The sequence below is a fragment of the Mustela erminea genome, chromosome 5, assembly GCF_009829155.1.
Source record: "Mustela erminea isolate mMusErm1 chromosome 5, mMusErm1.Pri, whole genome shotgun sequence".
Lineage (NCBI taxonomy): Eukaryota > Metazoa > Chordata > Mammalia > Carnivora > Mustelidae > Mustela > Mustela erminea.
The window spans coordinates 35,629,129-35,645,780 of record NC_045618.1 but is presented as its reverse complement, the minus strand read 5'-3'; the positions used below and the strand labels follow the sequence as shown (position 1 = coordinate 35,645,780).

Sequence of the window (16,652 nt, the reverse complement as noted above, 5' to 3'; positions counted from 1 at the left end):
AATGTGTAAATCATGACCATCAGCCAGAAAGTCCTTGGAGAACAAGTCAGCCCTGAGAGCCAAATGCTAAGGGGCCCAAGAACTCAAAATACTAACAGCAATCAGAACAGGGCAGGAAGAGGGAACAATCTTTTCCACATTTTCTTAGGGGGGCTGTGTTCAATTTTGGAATGCCGAGGAAAAAAAATCAGTTCATCAATGACATTATTTTATTAAAGTTATTCTGTATAATCTGCTCTTTGTGGGGAAAAATTGCAATTTTTCCTCTATCTGCTTCTATTCCCCCCCTCTGTTTTATTGAGCTATAATCACCAAGTAAAATTGTGACATATTTAAAATGTACAAATGATGATTCAATGTACATAGGCATTATGAAAGGATTCTCACAATCAACTTAATTTACACACCCATCACCTCATATAGTCGCCTCTTCTGTGTGTATGTGAGAATGCTTACGTCCTTCTCTCTTAGCAAATTTCACTGAGCCAGTATGATCAGTTGTATCACCGTGTTATGTGTTAGATCCTTAGAACGTATTCATCTTATCACTGAACGTCTGTACCCTTTTACCAACCTCTCCCCATGCAACCCCCTCCAGACCCTGGCAACCGCCATTCTGCATTTCCCTGAGTCTCATTTGTTTTTCAAATTCCACATTTAAGTTATACCATGCAGTATCGGTCTTTCACTGTTTGGCCCATTTAACTTAGCATAAGGTCCTTCAGGTCTATCCATGCTGTCATGAAGGGCAGGATTTCCTTCCTTTTTATGGTTGAATAATATTCCATTGTATACATAAATATAATATATAATAATATAATATATAATATAATACAATATAACATATAATATACATAATGTGTATATGTATTTTATATATGTAGTACATATATACAACATACACACAATATACAATATACATATTTTATATAATATATACATATTATATATTATCATATATAATTATAATATAAATAATATATTATATATGTGACATATAATACAAAATTTTATATATCATATATTTGTATATTTTATAAAATATATATTAATATATTACAGCATATGTTTATTATATATAATATATAATACATATATTAATATATATTTTATAAAATATATAACATTATATAACCTATAAAATACATATAATTATATATTATATATAATATAATATAAAATTATATTATATATAATTATATATTATTATATATTCTATTTTATATATAGATACAATATATATACATAATGTATATATATACACCACATCTTCCTTAGGTTATCAACAGACACTTAGGCTATTTTCAGAACTTGGCTATTGTGAATAATGTTGCCATGAACATGGCAGTGCAGGCACCTCTTTGAGACAGTGGTTTTGTTTCCTTTGGATATATCCCCACAAGCAGGATTGCTGGATCACATCTATTTGGGCTTCTGACACTCAAATACAAACAAAACCAGCTTTGTTAGTGACAATAATGGCGGCGGCAGCTACAATTTATTGTGTGTTTGGGTCAGGCACTATGCTGCATTCTTCAGAGATATTACTTCATTTCTTCTAAAAACAACCTCACACAGTATGGTCATTAACAGCCTTTTACAGACGAAGAAACCATGCTGGATCATAAACTCCCTGAGGGTAGGGATATTTGTGTTGCTCATTGACATATTCTAGGTGCTGAGATGAGCAATTAGTAGGTGCTCAAGAAACTCTGCAGACTGAGAGAGGCTCCAGAGCATAAGCAGCTTCTCCAGGGCCATGGGGAGCACCACTGGGATTCAGACCCAGGATCCTGAGGTACACTGAGTCCGGTTTCCTGACCCACCCACCCGCCCGCACCCCAGTGTGTATGCTCGCTGACCAGGGACGGAAGAACCCAGCCAGCTCCCGCCACTCACCTGACTCCAGCTCCCTGCAAACCACTCCACCTTGCCTGTGCAGGGCCCATTGTCACAAGGGGTGGCCTCCGCAGGCCGGTTGTTCCCACAGCCCTCCAGGGGCAGGCTGCTGATGTGGTTCGTCATGCACACCACAGAGCGTGTCCGCACTCCAGCCCCACACTCTGCTGAGCACTGCAAGACAGGAGATGGGTGCGTTAGAGGGGAGACCCCCTGCAGGCTCTGGGACCCCTTTCTAATGACATGAAGGACTGAACATCTTGTTTCCCTGCTTACTATTTCCCCTAGGAGTCCCTGACCATTTTTCACGCACAGCCTATTCCATTATGGGACATCAGTATGGCAAACCTCCATCTTAGCTTTTCTAGGACAGTCTTCATTCCAAATATCCTGTCCCACCGTTGCGATGGATATGCTTACACTTGTCAGGCAACCTGTTTTGACTTTTGCTTTTGAAAACAGATCCAGCGGCAGAAGAATGAAAGCATGAACACTTGGGCATAGGTCTACTTGCTGGTAGCTGAGTCTGGGCTGTTCTGGGGAAGCTGGGGAAGTGACGTCTGTCACCTCAACTTTGCTGCCTAATAGTAAGGCAGGGGTCTCAGTCCCTGAAGGCCACAGCTGTGACAGTATTAGCAGACAGCTTCCTATAGAAAAAGAACTTGACCTGGGAACCAGACATGCCCATGTTAATATTCCTACTAGCTGGATGGCCTGGGGCAAGGGACCCAGCCCCTTCCACCTGTGGCATGCTCATCTGGACAGCTGGCATAGGAGCACATTCCTGGCAGGATTACAGGCAATGAATAATGTGGTCTGCATACAGCAGGTGCTCAGTAAATGGTATGGGGGCTTGAAATATATATCCCCACTCTAAGGTAGAGAAACTGAGGCAAGGTCTTCACTTAAAGCCACGTAACCACCAGTGATTTCTCTCCTGCAAGCACACTTTGTTCTCATCTAAGGCCTACTAAACACATTCCTGAGTCCAAAGCTTTTCCATCTGTCTGAAAGAGCATTTTCCATCTATCTTGAAATGCTTTGGAATGCTGCCTTATTTTGCTTCTCTTCCTGTCTGTTCAGAACTTTCCAGATCTCTTATCTGAGTGCTCCCCAGATACCTCATGTTCACCATGTAGAACAATGCAGCACCGCCTCACCCCAACCCCATTACTACTCTTGGCTTTCCAATTTGTGCTTACATTTCTACCAGGATTCAAAAGTTGACCATTCTTTTGAGTTCTTGCTTCTGCCATCGAGCCAACCTTCCTGTCTCACAGATTCCAGTTTCACCACATTTTTCCTGTCCTGTTTCTTTCTGCCCATGGTCCCAACACCACTGATGTTCTTCCCCTGGACTATGGTCCCAGCCCGTTGCTCAGTCTCACCACCTTTTCTAATTTGCTGGGCTTCCAGGTGCTGGGAGTGACATGTTGAAAACCCTTTTGATGCCGTCCCAGTCCAACATGGACCTCCCCACCTGGCCTTCAAGCTCTCCTATAAGACGACCTCAGTCAACCTTGGTCTTCTAGGCTAACTTCCCAATATTCTTTCCCACACAGCTCACACTGGACAGAGCTTGGGTCCTCCACTTCCTGATGGCATCAAGTGCTCATGGTGCCTTGTCCACGCTATTCCTTCTAACTGCCTCGAGCACTCTTTCTCTTCATGAGGACACATCGGAATCCATGAAGGCTCAGCTCAAAGGCCATCTCCTCTGTGAAAACTCCCTTGATTGCCCGATTCAATATACTCTTTCCAGCCTCAGAATTCTCAAGGCATGGTTCATCCTCCTATCTTCCTGTGTATTACATTTCTTTACGTCCTGCTATTTTTTCCTTTATAGAAATAGGCTCAGTGAAGTCAGGGACTACTGAATCATCTTTACTTTCTTCTCAGGTCAACACCTTACCCATGGGCAAATCCATGAATATCAGTTAAATAAATGAACACTGACTTGGGTCCTTCCTTGCTCCTTTCTCTTCTGTTACCATCATGTTCCAACTCTGAAAGTGGCCCTTTAGGGAACAACCAGATCCCACTCTAAGGGTTTCTGATGGGTATTCCCTTAAAAACAGAGTCACTGTTTTTATCAATATGACTATTTTTTCAAAATAAGCAAAAGCAATATAGTTTAAATAAAATTTGAGAAAATAAAAAAATACAACCCTGGTTCATTAACAAAGTTTCCATTTTCATTTTTGTGCATTGCTACCTAGTCTTGTAAAATCATGACCCAGAAGACCAGGCAAACATTTCCATGACTACTGCTGGGCTGGGCCTAACTTTTCAGGGAAGAATCTCTCTGGAACAAAGAGCCCAAAGGGGATTAGAACATGCCACCCCAACATATGCTGCTTTGACTTATTTTGAACTGAAGGCAATTGAGAAACATCAGATCCAGGAAAGGCTCTATGCCCTTCTGCTCCCTGTCTAAAAGCAGTGCATAAATTCCTGGTATCAGGAAGAAGAGAACATTTTTATAATTGCTGTTGGGTATCTGATGCCAAGATGAGTTTAAAGAAATAAACTTTATGAAAATAACCCTTCTCTTCCATTAGGTACCCCCATATATTTCTCAGCCACTTTCCTACATTTCCTACATGTAGGAAAGCCCCTTTCCTTTGTCTAGTCATTTCTTCAGAATTTATCACTCTTTGTTAAAATGGTATAGAGGTGTTCAAGCCCAACTGCTTCTTTGGGATTTTCACTTCTTTCCTATGAGGTTCCCTGTGCCACACAGAAAAATTAACATCACATAAAATGTGTTGGCTTTTCTCCTGTTAATCTTGCTTTTGTCAGTTTAATTTGCAGGCTTCTACTGCAGATCTTAAGAGGACAGAGGAAATGTTTTTTTCTTCTCCCTCACAGGCTCACAAACCTGTGACTCTATCTGCATTGTTATTAGGAATGGGAGCCAAGGAGTCAGTCCTTTTTACAACAAAACAACAACAAAATCCTTTGTTACATTGATTGGAATGTTCTAAGCTAAAGGGTTTTTTGCTTCAGCCATATACGATGTGATCTCTTTGCTAGCTTTAAACACTCAAGATATTGAAATCCTGAAGAATACAAAGCAAATTAAGTTATCTTCTTGTTTCAAAACCCAAGAGTATTTCTTTCCCTGTAATTTCCATTCGGCTAACTTAATGTCTGCTTTCCAAACCAAGTAATGTTTTCACATCTGGGAAAATTTCCCCATATCCCCATGTGCTTCATATAAAAGAAGAATGTTAAGGACCAAGCCAAGTGCCCAATGAGAGAACACTATGGGGATGAGCCCTACCGAGGGACTTCTCTTTATTACATGACCGGCAGCGAAAAGCACAAGGCATTTCAACTTGGAAGTAGTTCCCCACACCCGCCCTGGCTTGGAAGCCTCCCAGCAGGAATGAAGGGGAATGATGGGCCCCTGCTGGGCAGCAGGGACCACCCTCTGAAGCCAGGCACTGAAACACACCCATTCACTGTCCCTGAAGGACATGCCTGAGAAAGGGACCAAATCCTCTTGGTAGCCAGAAAAGGACCTGACTCCTAGCTGAACTCCTGGGCTGACAAATCACAGAAACGCATGAAATTTCTAAGCAACAGTGTCTTGAGGATTGTCTTCTCGCTCCAGTGACAGCTGAATGCTAAATTTGGCCCAATCAGCCCTGGAGGGACCGACTACAAGGCTCTAATGGCTCTTCCTGAATTTCAGGTTCATGTATCATCTTCCATAATTAAGTAACAAAAAGCCCAACGTCTTATTTTCTTCTCTTGGAAAACATCCTTAGATATTAGGTGTTACAAAATTGAGGCTGGTGGACTTTCTAAGTTGGTTTTTTTTTTTTTTTTTTTTTTTTTTTTGTCTGTTGTGATTAAATATTGCCTGTGTGTTTAAACCTGTCATTGATTTACAGAACTAAAAAGTATCTGATGCCCGTGTCTGCTAAGGCCTGCCCTCAATTAAAGGTGGCTGCAAAGACGTGTTTATGATGAGTCATTGAGTCAGAAAACGACACAGCCCTGGAATTTTAAGAGAAGACCCAGGTTTGAGTTTACACGTTCAATTTAATCAAGTAGAGATTAATTAATTTGATCTTAAATTGGGCAATAGGATGTATTCTGGATCCTTAAGTGTTCGTGCACTTCAGTCACATTTTCTTTAATCTCTCCCCCTTGAGCTCATTACATGGAGGCTGTATCTCACTCATGCATGGCATTACTAGGTGCTTAATACATGTTTATTGCCATTGCAAAAAAAATAGCAGAGCTCAGCTAAAGTTTAACAAGGTTGATTTTACACAAAGCCGCTACTCGAGTGTGAAAGACTGACACCAGCTGGTCATTCCCGGGACTACGTGGTGACTCTAAGGCCCACCCCAGAGCACCGGCCTCAACCAGATCATGGTTCAAGTAGGTTATCCCATAATGCTCATTCAGCAATGTTACCAGTGAGGAAACTGAGGGTCAGTGCACCTTCCTGGAAACCACCCGCGCCTCCTTCCCACTCATCTTCTCCAGGCATGAACACTCGGTAATAACATTGTGTTCTGGAGGCCGATAAAGCAAAATCACCTACTTACTTACATCACAGCACTAAACTGACATGGCTTAAAACATCTTTCCAAAAAAAGAGCAAAGAAGTTCTTTAAATAGAAGAATAAAGGGCTCATATTTTCTCTATTTAGAATTTTAAGACAAGGGCTGGATTCAGCAAGTACTTATGTTAAAATGTAAAGCAAATTTACATTAAAAGGAAATTTACAAGTATTTGTTGGAGAGGAAATAAAGAATGGGGGTGATTCAGTTATAGTAGAAAAACAATAGCTTAGTCTAATTAAAATTCATGCTCTGAAGGTTTTTAATGCCACTAATGTGTATATAATTAATCATATGTAAAAAAGGAAGGCCACTAAATTATACCTATATAGTATTATGATTTGTATCTTTTAAATATGTATGAGTACAAAAAAAGCTATATATGTAAAGTATTTATGTAGAAAAAAGCTTGACAATATAGCTTAAAAATTTTAAATTATTATCTGCTAGTGAAGAGATTATAGGTATGCCTTTCTGATTTTTTTTTTAAGATTTTGTTTATTTATTTGACAGATGGAGATCACAAGTAGGCAGAGAGACAGGCAGAGAGAGAGGAGGAAGCAGGCTTCCTGCTGAGCAGAGAGCCTGATGCAGGGCTCAATCCCAGGACCCTGGGATCATGACCTGAGCCAAAGGCAGAGGCTTTAACCTACTGAGCCACCCAGGTACCCTCTGATTATTTTTTTTTAATAGCAGTATGTTTTACTTTATGACCAGAAAAAATGAACATTATTTGATCCATAACTACATTAGGTCTTTAACTGGAAATGCACATTATTTAAGTGAAAAATATATTTGAGAGAAAATGTTTGCAAATACCCCTTAAAAAAGTAGAAATGGTATTTTTACTATTTTGTTAAATAAAGATAAGTTATTAAGTGTGTAGTCATATAAGAACCATGATTAAATATTTTAGATGAAATATTTGAGATGCATTATAAACTCAGTTGTCTTGCATTGCCTGTCTTTGTATGTAGCTTTTTATTGATTATATTGTTTGTTATATAAATAATTTTCTTTATATTTTAGAATAATGATTAGTGAAGGTGAGGAAGAATTTACTGAGAAAATAATTTCCGCTCTTTTAACCTTCACACGAGCATTCTAAAACCTCCATTTCCTCTAGTGAATGTGAACCTTTAGAAAAATTTCCAAGCTTCGGTCTACTTGGACATACGAGTCATTGAATATTCATGGAAGAAATTATTACCTTAAGCTCTGCATGTTCTTTATGAGAGCTCATATACTATATTAAGGATTAAAAGGGTTTAAGTGCTCTAGACTTCAAATGATCTTGTTCCTTTTGTTTCATAACTTAAACTGGTATTATAAATTCTGTGTTTGTATCACAAACTTTTATATTATAGGACACAGACATTTTAGCTTAGGGTCTTACATATATCTGACAAAAATAATTTTCGTCCAAAATTATTTTACAAAAAGTCTTCCCAGTAGAAAAATGGAAGCCTGGCATCATTGTCTTTATTTGTTTGTTTGCACACTAACTTCGCGGTGTTTACTGTGAACCCAAATGCGTTTGGGGATGGCTAGAAATCCAGAAACAAAAGAATTAGTTGAAGGACCTAAGAATTTTTAGGAGAAGAGGAGGAAAAGGTCCCGAAATATCTGTAGGGCTGCGGGGGGGCGGGGGGGGGGGGGGCACACCCATGTTCTAAACGACCAGAGTGGGAGTTCGCAAGACACATTTTGGTCCCATACCAGAGAAACCCTCTGGACACGGTGGGCAACGTCCTCAACCTGAGGATTTCTGGGAAGGAGCTGGACTGAGTCAGGGACGCTGCAGAGGGCTCCTCATGCTGGCAGGAGACTGACCAGAGTGGCTTCTAGACGGCCTCCCAGGACTGCTTGCCTGCCAGGAGCTGAGGTGTGTTCTGCTGGGAGGCTTGGATGGGGTGAGGGAAGGGGATGTGCAGACAGAATGGGGGTGGGCCCTGCTGGACTCAGCCTCCGGTGCCCAAGGCTGAATCCGTGGACACACTTTGAGAGCACCTACCCTCCATTTGTTTCCTTTGAGTCGGTGCCTTTCCCGAGGGCTAATTTGCCTATTTCAGCCCATTCCTGGGACAGAGGCCCAATTCGCGGCTTACCCTTAGAGTTCAGTGTTTACATATGGGCTCTCTATCTGGAGGCCCTCTGGGGACCAAGAGACCGTGGCCAGAAGCCACAAGGTGTCCGGAATCCACAGCAGATCCATCACTTGTTAAAAATCTCCAGGATGATCTCTGCACGTGGGGTGGAGGCTGCGTCGGCAGGGCTGTTCCTCCACCACTCCCGCTGCTGAGGTGGAGTGCTACTGTGATCACGGTGATGAAATTCAGGGGTGTCTTAGCGCTGGATGGGGTAGAAACCCCTATGACCATTGGCCGGGTGATGCTCAGAATGCTGGACAACCGCGCCATGGTGGGCGCTCACCAGTGGGAGGGATGCTGGCCCAGGAATCCACCCACGGGGCGGGCAGGCGACGCAGGAAGTTTTCCCCCTCTGAACTTGAGACAGCGCCCCGTCGTTCCCGTGATGCCGCGGGGAGAGGAGGCTCCCGAGCTCAGTGTTTCCTGACACTCTAGGAACTAGCCTGGTCCCCTCTTACCCTTGGCCCAGCGGCCTCCGCAGCCCCTGGGAGCCTGTCAGGAAGGCAGATTCCCGGGCCCACCTCCCAGCGGGGACTCAGACTCAGCCCCCCCGCGGGGGTTCCCAGGTGACCTGTAGGCACACTCCAGTTTGGGAGCATGGTGAGGTATTCCGGTGAGGGAAAGGAGCCCACCTGGCCCAGCTGAGAGGGAGGCACTAAGGACAGAGACAGCCAGTCCTGTTTCCATCCCAGTTCAACCCGCAAGGGCTCTAGCGAATCCAGAAACCCATACTCCCTTGGTGTGGGGGCCAGTCTGCTGCCCTGGCAGGAATCCCGGGATGGCCTCTCCCCTGCCAGTCCATCAGTCAGCTTCCGTAAGAAAAGGAAGGTGGAGCTCATTATCTTCTTCCCCCTCTCTCTTCCCCACCCAAGGTATGCTCTGTAATCCTGCTTAGCACTTTTCCCTAAACCTTTGTTTTATTGTGGTAAAAATACACGCAACATAAAATTTACCATTGTAATCATTTTAAGTGTATACTTCAGGGAAATTGATTACATCTACACTGTTGTGTAAGAGTCACCATGACCCAACTCCAGAATCCCTATAAATCCTATTTTTGTCATTTTTCTTTTTCTTTCTTTCTTTCTTTTTTTTTTTTTTAAAGCAAGCGTGCACATGCACACATGTGAGTGATGAAGAGGGGGCAGGCAGAGGAGGAGGGAGAGAGAGAGAATCTCAAGTAGGCTCCATGCCCAAGGGAGCATCACATGGGGCTGATCTCACGACCCTGAGATCGCGACCTGGGCCGAAATCAAGAGTCAGACTCTTAACCGACTGAGCTACCTAGGCGTGCCTAGTTTTGTCTTTGACAGATGAACTCTATCTCTGGCCGCTTTCCCTTGCACACAGTTAACTGTACATGCCTCCGACTTCATCTTTGACACCTGCCCCCAGGGACCCCAAGGGAGGCCAGGTTACTGGGGAAGGGGGGCAGTCTGTGAACTGTGCTGAGTTCGTAAGAAGGAGGGAAGGGCCTGCCATTGGCCGAGGGCCTTTTATATGCCAGGAGCTCACACAACATACGAGGCGTGGGAGTACCTGTTCGCCTTACTCAGGATTTCACTAACGTTCACGTGCAGCGCGAAGGAGAACTAATTCTTTCAGGCCCCTCGGTCTTTGTGTAAGCAGAGAAAGCCTTTTTTCCCCAAGCCTTGGGATGCTCAGCCAGGGACTCATCTTCATGGGGCTGGGGCGCCCGGGACGTGCAGGCCCCGCCCACGGGTGCCGTAGCCCTGGGTCGCGGCCGCAGGAAGCGCGCTCTGCCCACCCGCAGCTCACCCGTTCACTCCACTCGGTGAGGAACCAGCTCTTGGCACAGGGCCCCATGTCACAGTTTTCAATGTCGTTGGGCCGGAGCTTCATGTTGCATTCCTCGTCGTCTACCACGTCTCCGATGTTGCTCACGCACTTCACATCTCGGGTCCTCTGCCCCACTCCGCAGGGCACTGAGCACTACAACAGCAGGAATACATCAGTCGGATGTGCAGCTTGACCTCCGGAAGCCTCCCCAGCCCTGGTGCCTTCACCCTTGTCATCCGCCACCTGAGCGGATGATGACCGCGGAGAGACTCCCTGGGTGGCCCCAAGTCCCCTGCAATGCAGGGCCCCTGGGGAGCCTCCCAGCCCTAAAAACCTCACCACCACTTCTCTGAGACCACCTTGTCTGTCCCGCCTACTCTGTGGCTCTGGACCTCCGTTCTGTCACCTGTGAAACCCGGGTATGAGACTGGAAGGAGCAAACGTCTCATGACATGGAAGACAGGTGACCCCCGTATGCACGTGACTACCACGAGCTGCGGAAGATTGGGGCACACTAGCCTTAACCCTCGTGTGCTGTTGGTTGCATCCTATGGTTCTGTAGACAGTCCTTCCAGAACTCCCCAGGAGGGGTTCCCTCTAGGAGACCTCAGGGCTGTCCCTGAGTGGGGCCTTTGGTGGGGTGGGGATGACAGCAGTGGGTAGGGGGGAATGGCCGGGAGTCTGGCAGTGGGAGCTCCAGACCAGGCTGCCCGCCGCGCCTACCGAGGTCCAGTCTGTCCGGATCTGCCACTCGCTGCAGATCTTGAGCTGGCAGGTGCTGGTGGTCTCGGGCTTCTCCAGGTGCTGGCAGCGGTACGGCTGCACCGTCAGGCTGCGGTTGGCGTACACCTGGCGGCACAGGACCTGGCGGTGCTGCATGCCCAGGCCACAGGTTTTGCTGCACTCGGACCACTCTCCGATGTCCCAGCTAGCTCAGGAATGAGAGAACACAAGAAGGCCGGATCACCTTCAGCCGGGGAAGAGGGCAGAGCCCCAAGAGCCCGCACCACCCCGAGAGCCAAACCGCATAGAACCATTAGCACCATTACGGGGGTGGCCCTCACCCCAGAGCACAACTTAAGTGTCAGGCCCCGTGAAGCAATGTAACTCTGTCCACAAGCTCTTTACCGGTGGTGACAGCCTGGTTTTAGAAAATTAAAGAAAACGGAGAAGGTGCAAATGATTTTTATCTAAAAAAAACCCCAAACTCCAAATGGTAGTTTTAGCATCCCCCTGTAGAACATTAACCCACGTGGGATCTTGGAGATCTTCTGCAGAGTTCTTTACTTCTCAGGAGCTACTTCCTCGTCAGTTTCATGATGCTCCCCTGTCACCTGCTTAGTCTCTTAGTTACATAAGACATCAGCACATGCTCTATACATAGGAGAATGTTTCTATACTTTGAAAATTATGTGGAGACCCCATCTCCTTGTTCTTCTGAAAGTGTCCTCTTCATCATTCAGTAACCACCCAAGACCTCTCCTGAGATACTTCTCCCGACTTCTTCTTGCCCACGAACTTGTGACTCTCCTCATTCTCTCTGCTCACAGCTCACCTACAACACGACCATGCCAGACTGTCATTCTCAGCTTCCTCTTTGCTTTCCCCACCAAACTTGCACGTAATTGCTCCAAATAACCACAGGTGTGTGCTCACGGCTAAAGGCTACAAGCTTCCTCGTTCACCCCCAGATGGGTGCCCTTGCTGAACAGACCGAGTCTCATGGCTCTAAATCAGAGGTAGACAGATTTTATGTCTGCTACTAAGGTCTTATGCACAAGCCCCCAGAAGCGACCCGGTAACAGGCGACCTCTGCATCTTACAAGGCTGGGCAAGGGAAGAGGTTGCAGGGCTCCTCCTCAGGGGTAGGCTTCATGCTGGAGTCGCAGTAGCTCTCAGGAACCTCTTCGTGGGTGTTTCTGTGTACACAGCGAAAAATAGGGAACTGTGATCCTGCAAGGGCAAGGAGAACTTGTCAAGGACAGCTCCGCACAGACGAATGTTGGGCTCAGGGTGCAGGTGCACAGAGATCCGGGTATCGATAAAGAGGGGCTGCAGGAACAGAGCATGCACACACACACACACTCCTCCTTCGTTCATGCATTTACACACACCCCACAAGGGCTGTGCCAGGCACTGTGGGTGCAAACAAGAGCAGGAAGAGTTACTGCCCTCCAAGAGCTTATCATCTCTTTGCAGACAGAGTTGGAATGTGCTAAAGGCAGATGCGATTTTCCTAACAATTCAAGATACCATGAGGCAGAAGAGTGATTATAAAATGACCACAAGTAATAACTGTTTGGAGATTTTCTGGAGACATCACAGAGAAAGGGTCCTAGAGTGTCTAGCTAGATCCTAGAGAAGAGCGGAGTTTGGGTAGCCAAGGGCATGTGTGTCTTGGAGGGAAGGGGCTGTCCAGGCGGCTGAACAGGAACAAAAGTGCCCAACACACCGGCCTGCCTGTGCCTGGAATGTGTGAGTCAGGCTTAAGCAGAGAAGTAAGAAGATGCAGGACGGGTTAGGAGAGCAGCTGGCTTCACCCTACGCTGTAAAGCATTTTACCCATTTCCCTAATAAAGCACTGATCCAATGGTATTTGAGTAGATGTTTGCTTCCCGTGAGAGAGAGAGCTTCTCAGCGGCAGAACTAATTCTTGTTCATCGCTGTAATCCCAGTACCTAGCAGAGTAACAGCCACTCAGTAAAAATACTGAATGGATATTTATCAGAGGTCTAATATTTGTTTATGTTACTTTGTAAAATATACTAACTGCCTCGGGGTTGTTGTTGTTGCTGTTTTGTTTTGTTTTAAATACATAGCTGAGTTTCACTGAGGTAATATGAATCAATGTATTTTTTTATTATGTTATATTAGTCACCATGATTCATTGTTTGTGTATAACACCCAGTGATCAATGTATTTTGGAGAAAAAGTCAGAATCCATTAAATGGAATCTCTAGCTTGACCAAAAAAAAAAAAAACCACAACAGCGGACCATTCTGCCTGTCTCTCTCTCTCTCTCTCTCTCTCTCTCTCTCTCTCTCTCTGCTTCCCTCTGGTGGTAGCATGGGGTATTGCTAACGGATGTGTACAAAGTGAGGAAGGTAACCAGGGAACAGGCCACACAACTGCCTGAAAAATACGTTTTTCCACAAATAATTGTCTGTCCTCCCCCCACCCCGCCGGCCCCAGTCTAGGCCACTACCCAGTTCCTGCTGGGCAGAACACAATCACTTATTCTACAGTTCTGCCTTAGCTCTGTTGCTAATTGGCCTGGTGTTTTGGGTTTCTGAACTTCTAAGTTAAGATAGTTTAATTGTAACCGGAGGGTAACTTTTCACATAAATATCTCCATATTTCATCGCCCATGAAAAGCATGTCATTGCTTGTGGAAGCTGATCTTCTGTGACCCCTGAGCCAGAGGGCAGTTCCCGTAAGAAGCCGGACAAATTGGAAGACAGTTCTGAATCTAAAATGATCATTTGTTTCAAAACGACTCTGGCAGTAAAAACTCATAATGTAGCTTTGAGACCATTATTTAAAAAATAATGTTCTAATGAAGTATAATTATTGGCAGAGTAAAAAAAAAAAAAAAGTGTAAAATTAATAGGAGACAGAAACTTCTATGGAATTAAATTTTGTCCCGTGACGTATCTGCTTCCATGAAGAGATTGTTTAAATTAAATTCCACAAGCATTAAGCACCTCCTGCTCACTTACAAAGATGAATAAGATTCCATTCACGCCTCGTGGGGTACCCACTTGGGACCCAGCTATTAAGGGATTAAGTAAAAATATTATTATTTATCCCTTCAGACCCTGTGGGTTTAATTTTTTAGCTGTCAAGTTTGCAGACTGGAAAGCGAAAGTTACTACTCCAACCCTATGGCACTCCAATGAGGGGTAATTTAGAATCTTTAGCTGAAAGGATACAGGATGCCATAGGAATGCTCTGTGCCTTGGAGAGATGGGTCCTGCTCAGGGCTGTTTGCACGTGGCCACAGATCTTCCTCATCCTTAACTGCCCTTACACTACACTTGTCCACCACGGTCCAGCTCCAGTGTTCAGCCAAGGACGTAAATTCAGAGGCTCGCTCTCTGTTGGTGTGAAAACACCAGAACTATGATTCTTGACTCCAATGACCACGTGGTATTTTCCTTTGGGTCAGTTTTGATTTCTGCAGAGAGGGAGAGTGTCACTCCAATGGTACCTGGCCATCTCTTCATTGTACAGCATGCCATTCTATTCCGCCTCGAATTGCTGGCAAGTGAGACTGGGGTTGGTGAGGTCAGGCGCTGGCTGGGCTTCAAGCGGCAGGAAAAATCTGGGACCAATTTAGTTGGGTTTTATGTTGTGCGTGTTGATCAGAACAGAAGTATGTTATCCTGGAGGAGGGAATGGGACCGCAGGTAATCCGCAGATATTAAAGGAGGCAAGTCAGTGAGGCAGAGAGGTTGGTGTGGCATTGTGGAGAGAGGGACAAAATACGGAGCAAGAAAAAAATGAAATCGTCCAAATCTTGGAACTCCAAAAGTCAAATGATCCAAGCCAAGTGTTTGGCCAGACAGAGGTCTGCGCAACGCTGGATGGCGTACGACCCACTACAGGCTGCCAGCGGCAGGACCCCTCACTGTGACGGTGATACCATAAGGGGAGTTTTCCTTGAGAGGCTTGGAGACATGTGGTCTGGGGAGCTCCACCAGGAAAGATGGGAGAAGATTTGTGTGGGGACGAATGGTGAGGTCACAGGGGGCGTGGGTCTGCGTTGTGCATACAAGAGCAAGATGGCACCAGTGGGCTCGGAAGGGCGTGGTCCTGGTGTATTTGTCACTACTGTTGATCTGAACAAGGGCGCGTCCATATTGCCTTGTCTGCCTGCAATCCAGCCATCGCTGCCGGGAGGGAGCAAACCCTACAGGGAGCAAAGGAGGGGCATCCATGGGCTGCTGCCATTTATCCGGCGGAAGAGCAAGGGGCTGGGGGTACGAGAGAAGGGAGCGTTGGGGAAAGATGCTCTGTGTGTGTGTGTGTGTCCACAGGGCAAAGGAGAAAGACTATTTTAAGAACATTAAACCAAATCATATGGAAATGTCGAGAAAAAGACTCTTCAGCGGTGGGTACATAAATCCACATTCTTCAAGCTACGGATAAAACACAGTAAGGCAGTACCGCCTTGCTTATCCAGGATGCAGTGATGTATGAACCACTCTTAACATCTTTTCTAATAGCTGGATACCCCTCCTTTGACAATAGATTCATCAGTGCAAGAAACACTTGAGGAGCATCTCCTTGTGGGCTGGCGATACAAGGTGTCCACAAGCAGAGACAGCTAGGCCACGCCGAGCTGGGGCAAGAATGTGGCCCAAGTTGCTATGCGGTCTTGTGGGGCAAGTGCCCCCCTGCACCTTGCAAAATCAGGAAGAGCTTCAAGGAGGAGATGCACCTGAGCTAGATTGGGGAGTGTAAGCGGTTTTCTGGCTCCATACCAGAGAATAGAGTAAGGGAGGCTGGTGTTTGGCTCAGTGTGGATCCCACAGGCTGGGGTTGGCTGGGGAAAGATAACCAGAATCTTTAGAAATGGGGTCCCTCTATCATGCCTTGAATGACCCGTTGAATGGCCACCGGGCTCTGTGGTGTCTGTTTGGGGAACGCAGGGCTGTGTGTGCAGCATAAAGGGTGAAAGGGCAACAGTACGTGTTTTCGTTCTTATTCTCCTGAAGTCCATGAGGTGCTGTCTGACGGTATCCAGATGCAGCAACATCTCACCCGACTGGAAAGGCTGGGCCACGCGATATTTCCAGACACCAAGGGGAAGAGCATCTTCTACACATCTGCGTTCCTTGATACAAAACCACAGGACGGCAGTTTGTCTTCTTTTTACAACTTTCCCTCGTGTGTACCTAGCACAAAGGTGTCTGGTTCCTCCGGTGGGCGTCGCACCGCTAACTCCGTGGTGGGAAACGTCAGTACTCCCACATTTGGACCCCGGGTCCCTATGTCAGCTGTGTTTCATCCTACTCCCCTCTGCAGTTCCAGGGGTGACCGAAATGACTTGGCCTTCTTGTGTAATTTAGCTTTAGCTTCCTGCCTCTGTTAGGACACATTCTATGGGCATTTCCTTTTCCCTCCTAAAGCTTAAAAAAGGGGTTAGGCCAATGAATCCCCAGTCCAAATTCTTTGCACACGGATTAAGCAAAAACCCACGAATATCTGCATGGT

General features: G+C 45.6%; 1 protein-coding gene across 3 annotated transcripts in view; it reads right to left on the bottom strand.

Annotated features, from left to right (window-relative positions):
- The window catches only part of THSD4 (thrombospondin type 1 domain containing 4), a 571,839-nt gene that overhangs the window by 30,038 nt on the left and 525,149 nt on the right, over positions 1–16,652 (bottom strand). For all 3 annotated transcript variants that reach the window (XM_032342609.1, XM_032342608.1, XM_032342610.1), the window contains 4 exons: positions 12,257–12,386; positions 11,157–11,361; positions 10,413–10,586; positions 1,900–2,073 (listed from right to left, as the gene is read on the bottom strand). In XM_032342609.1, the coding sequence (XP_032198500.1) occupies positions 1,900–2,073; positions 10,413–10,586; positions 11,157–11,361; positions 12,257–12,386 (683 nt within the window). The remainder of the gene's footprint in view (positions 1–1,899; positions 2,074–10,412; positions 10,587–11,156; positions 11,362–12,256; positions 12,387–16,652) is intronic.